General features: G+C 30.0%; 1 protein-coding gene across 8 annotated transcripts in view; it reads left to right on the forward strand.

Annotated features, from left to right (window-relative positions):
• Positions 1-6,000, forward strand: part of Ih (hyperpolarization activated cyclic nucleotide gated potassium channel Ih) — an 88,664-nt gene that overhangs the window by 77,510 nt on the left and 5,154 nt on the right. For all 8 annotated transcript variants that reach the window (XM_018458063.1, XM_018458059.1, XM_018458060.1 and 5 more), the window contains one exon: positions 4,111-4,260. In XM_018458063.1, coding sequence (XP_018313565.1) covers positions 4,111-4,260 — 150 coding nt within the window. The remainder of the gene's footprint in view (positions 1-4,110; positions 4,261-6,000) is intronic.

Consider the following 6,000-nt stretch of genomic DNA (forward strand, 5'->3'; position numbering starts at 1 on the left):
TACATATATAGTATATATATATATATATATAATTCACATTGAATTATTTAAAGCATTAAAAGATCTAGCTTCGACCGGTATAAGCAATTTCTATTATTAATTATATTTCTCACATGGTACGATCTAAAAATAAGATTCTTATTGTTTAAATTAATAAAAATAAATGACAAAATATATCCGAAGTCAGAGACTTATTGTCATTTTATAACTTTATTAAAAATAGCCACTTGTTAAGGGGATGCTGGAGTGACAAAATTATCGATATTACAGTCGTATAAATATCTCCGAATTAACTGAACGGAATCAAAAATCCTTTTACAGGATTAAAGTAAACGCAAAATTAGAAGATGATGCAGTGGACTTTATACTAAAATCAAACAGATTAAAAACTTACTTAACTTTTTTTCGATTTTAGTATAAAGTCCACTGCACAACCTTTTAATTTTGCGTTTACTTTAATCCTGTAAAAGGATTTTTTAATCCGTTCAGTTAACGTAATTTGTAATATCGATAATTTGGTCACTCCAGCATCCCCAGGACTATATACATATATCTGTTAATATTCCACTTCAACGCACAATTACCAGGAAAAGAAAAAACAAGTTACTTAATTGTGTGTATTAATTATCGAGAAGACGATCAAGATGCAGTTCTTCACGTGAAAGATAATCATCAAAATAAGATATAGATCGGAATCTCGAAGGGTTAACTCGGCAAATTAGCCATGTCGGTGCGTTCTCCGCGTGTTCTCCAGCTTTTTATTTTATGGACGGATTCCCATATCGTACTTATTGCGCACGTTGGAGCCGAATAATTTGTAATTCACGGAACCGAATGGACTACATCGACGTCACGGAGCGTTGATTCTGGCTCTTTTTTTTCCTTTTTATGTACGTCATGTTATCATTACATTGGCGCATAAGCGGTTTGAGAATCTTGGCCCAATCAGTTGCAAATGATTGATATTTTTTGTTAGAGCATTCGTAGAATAACCAGTTATTTATCAACGTTTTAGGTTACATTGAATTGTTCTTTTGTGTGCCACGTGATGCGTATTTTCTAATGTAGCATGCTTTTCTTAACGGATGAAAAAAGAAAGAATCTCAAAAGTATGAAAATGACGATGACAACATAGGAAAAGTGTGACACTCTCACTTGAACTATACAGTGTATTCCGAAATTCATGAATTAAAATACTATAGCAAGACGATTTTTGAGATATAAAAGTTTAAATTATAGATTTAGCTACTTACGGCCATGTGTCCGTAAATCGCACATCATCAGTGTTAATGATCGCGCATTTCACTCACAGACAAAAAATTGTGTGCGTAACGTCCATATAATACCGTTTGTTGCGTCTTCAATTAAATAAAAAAATTCATTTTATTTCTTTCTTATTATTTACTACTTTATTTTTTTCTCTCAAAAGTATACTGATTACAACTACCTGTTATTATTTACGTAATATTATTACTCACTACTTACCATTTACTTACGTGCATATCTCAGTGCATACTAATTTATGACTATGAAAATTTTTAAGTGAAATAATTTCGTTTGTCATTACATTTCAATGATTTTGAATTAACTGATTAAACTTCGCTCAATTATGAACTAAAAATTTAACTTTTTTCCACGTCTCTGGATATATCCAGTTTTTTTTCAAAGTTGATATTTCTATAATTTGTTGACCATTACGACAAGTTAAAAAAACATTGAAGTTTACTCTATTTGTGATGCAAAGCACAAGATTAGTCATACAAAAACTTCAAAACAATGAGGGCTTAAAAAAATATCGTAGATATATAAAATTGCATACGTAGGAGAATATTTAATTTAAAAATATCGTAATTTTTTCACTAATGTTCTTGACATGAGTAATAATAAATTTTTTCTTCTTATATTTATTGTTTTTACATACATATTTTTTGTTATACAGGGTGGGTCAAAAGTCTGGATACACCCAAATATCTCATAAACGATACATTTTAGAAAAAAATGTTTCAAACAAAAGTTGTAAAGCTTAAAAAGACGTATTTAACGATAGTAGTTATTTGACCTAGAATGGCGTTGTCAAGGTCACGTCAAGGTCAACTTAATTTTATTAAATGGAGCCCCCTACTTTTTATTTCAGATTCTTGTAGGTCATGTTGAGACGTTTTCAAAACACATATCATAAACTCTTTTCCGATGAGAACTTCCTGAGTTATGAATCTTTAAAGTTTAAATACCGCCGGCATTAGAATTATCCAAGATGTACCGCGTGGAGGTTGCTCGGTCGGATTTACATCTCTTGTGTGCACTCACGCACACAAGAGATGTAAATCCGACCGAGCAACCTCCACGCGGTACATCTTGGATAATTCTAATGCCGGCGGTATTTAAACTTTAAAGATTCATAACTCAGGAAGTTCTCATCGGAAAAGAGTTTATGATGTGTTTTGAAAACGTCTCAACATGACCTACAAGAATCTGAAATAAAAAGTAGAGGGCTCCATTTAATAAAATTAAGTTGACCTTGACGTGACCTTGACAACGCCATTCTAGGTCAAATAACTACTATCGTTAAATACGTCTTTTTAAGCTTTACAACTTTTGTTTGAAACATTTTTTTCTAAAATGTATCGTTTATGAGATATTTGGGTGTATCCAGACTTTTGGCCCTGTATGAGTGAATATATTTAAATCTATTAATAAAATACTTATTTGTAGAATTTTTAGGAGTTAGTAATCAAGCAAATACAATCAAAAATTTTAAAAATATAAACAATTTTTTTGTTAAACTAAATGTAGAACGTTTTGAGTATCACTGTAGTTGTTATTATAGTGATTATCAAACAATTAATTATTTTTATTGATCGACAATTTACAAAAATAAGAAGTAATGCAAATGAAAATCAATGTAATACAAGATGTCGTATAGTTAATAAAGACAAATAAATAATCGATAAATAATCGACCATCCAGAATATTTAATTGTTTAAATAAAAAAACTGTTTACGCACGCGCAATAACATTGATATGTTAACATAAAATAATTTTTAAAAATTTTTAATGAAATTTTCGGTTTAATTAAAGACTAAAAAGAATCAGAGGATACATAAAATAAAAAAGATTAGAATTATTGTAATAAAATAATGACATCATATGTATGTCACTTGATTGCAATTATTCATATCTTATTCATATCTTCTATTGATATGATGCACAAATTAGTAACGTACCTAGTAGTGATATAACTCCAATAAATTATCAATTTATATTATTCGTTACATTTGTTTGTTAACAGCATCAACTAATTCGCAACAAACCCTATACGTAACACATATGAATGTTACGCACATAATCTTTGTTTATTATCTTTATGCATAACGTGCGCAATTACTAATATTATCGACCAATGACTCATAAACAGACCGTTTAACTATAATCTATAATTGGCCAGTTTTTAACCTTAATGTCTTAAAAACTACCGCTCGGAAGGCAGTAATAAATACTGATAACAGTTGCAACTTATTTCTTTGAGAACTTTCTTGCTTAGCATTTCGACTCGCGAATTTTAAGACACTGTATATATCCGCGCTAAGATCTGAATTTGAACATTGATTCATATTTATCCATTTTGTCTACAGTAAAGATTTTTTAATCAATTATTCCGTTAAGCAGCAAGAAACTAGTTTAAAAATAATTTGAAATTTCGCAAAAAGTCTTGAATTCCTATTTTGAACACGATTTTATCTAAAAATTTGCTGTTTCTCATAAGCGCATGAATGATTGATAGAAGAATAAAAATAGCTTCATTTTCTGTAGAATTTTCTGTAACAAAATATTCGTTGAATAATTATCAATAAACGATCGGATCTTAGTGACGGATTCCGTCACGTAGTTTACTCATTATTCCTAAATCTGAGCAAAAAAACAGTAATAGAACCAATTGTATTCGATGAATTATATATCTACCGCGTTTTTGTGCAACACTCGCTTACTTGCTGTACACTACGCAATCGGAGCTTTGGATAAACAAGAGAAGTTTTAACAAAAACATGTGAGAAACATTCCGACGCGCCCGATTCGGCACGAGAATAAAACTCTTAACATTGTTGTTGGCAGTTCCTGAATATGGCGTCGGTGTTCATGCGGATTTTTAACCTGATCTGTATGATGCTCCTGATCGGCCATTGGAGTGGCTGCCTGCAATTCCTGGTCCCTATGCTTCAAGGATTTCCCAGTAATTCATGGGTAGCCATTAATGAGTTACAAGTGAGTAATCAATTATATTACACTGAGAAAAAAGATTTTGTTAATTTAACACGCTACCTCTATCTACAACAAATGATTTGTAGATATAGTGATAACAAATGTCGGAAAACGAATACAAGATTAATTAAAATAAAAACCGGCCTAATTGGAGCTAAACACCGCTGTAATTTGTGTCTATTATACAATTTTATTCATAGTATCATATATAGTACAATATATTAATCGACGTTTCGGCTGTTCTTTACAGCCATCTTCAAGATATTCAAATTTAATCCATTAATTCTCAAATGTACGTGCTTTTTCTAAAAACCTTAAGTGGTTCCTCATTGCATCGTGAGCACACCTCTTCTTAATCAATGTCTTAATTGTTAAGAACCAAATGAGAAATTATGTCTTAATTGGTAAGTCCTCAATGAGAATTTATATTTTAATCTTCAAGATATTCAAATTTAATCCATTAGTTCTCAAATAAATGTACGTGCTTTTTCTAAAAACCTTAAGTGGTTCCTCATTGCATCGTGAGCACACCTCTTCTTAATCAATGTCTTAATTGTTAAGAACTAAATGAGAAATTATGTCTTAATTGGTAAGTCCTCAATGAGAATTTATATTTTAAATATATTATTATATATTAGTCAACTCACCAGTTTTTTGAAAATACACCTCATTTTATTACAAAATTTCACAGCAAAAGATTATATAATTAACGGATAATCGTTAGACATGTGTCCACATCGGAGTCAAAATTACATATGTTACAATAGCTGTGAAATTTTGTAATAAAATAAAGTGTATTTTCAAAAAACTGGTGAGTTGACTAATAATAGTATATTTAAAATATAAATTCTCATTGAGGACTTACCAATTAAGACATTGATAATTTCTCATTTAATTCTTAACAATTAAGATATTGATTAAGAAGAGGTGTGCTCACAATGCAATGAGGAACCACTTAAGGTTTTTAGAAAAAGCACGTACATTTATTTGAGAACTAATGGATTAAATTTGAATATCTTGAAGATGGCTGTACAGAACAGCCGAAACGTCGAATAATATATTGTATATGATACTATGAATAAAATTGTAAAATAGATACAAATTACAGTGTTTAGCTCTAATTAGCCCGGATTTATTTTAATTATTGTTGAACATTGAGAGCTCGTTAAAAATTGTTTTATTGTTGGGAATACAAGATTCTTCTGTCATGGAGACTGATGCTAGTCTGCTATTCGAATCAATTATTAGTAACAGAAGCAATCATGTATATGCTGGATAGATTTTTATTTGCCAGCCATTGGTTATTTACAAAACTGATTATTTACAAAAAGTACAAATAACAATTTAACAAACGTGATTTGTCTCATATAAATCATGTATTATTTGTTACATTGACGAATAACGAGAAATGATTTGCAATAATAACTGATCGATTCGTTTTCCTGCCAAATCAACACATTTGTTATCACTTTTTGTTTTAATAACAAACTCATTTCTCTCAGTGTATTTTAATACACTGTCTACGATTTTAATAATCACTAAATTAATGTATACAATTCCAGGATTGAAAAATAACCTGTTTAACATCGACTTCTCTAAATTTACTTTTATTACCTTCTTACGATTCATTCCTTTTCTTTTAAAAATTATTTAATACAGGGTGTTTCCAAATTAAATGGCAAAACTTCGGGAGCGTGTAGAGGAGTAAAAAACTAAGAAAAAAAGTCCTATAGACATATGCTC

Source organism: Mycetomoellerius zeteki, unplaced genomic scaffold, assembly GCF_001594055.1.
Source record: "Mycetomoellerius zeteki isolate Tzet28-1 unplaced genomic scaffold, Tzet1.0 scaffold70, whole genome shotgun sequence".
NCBI lineage: Eukaryota > Metazoa > Arthropoda > Insecta > Hymenoptera > Formicidae > Mycetomoellerius > Mycetomoellerius zeteki.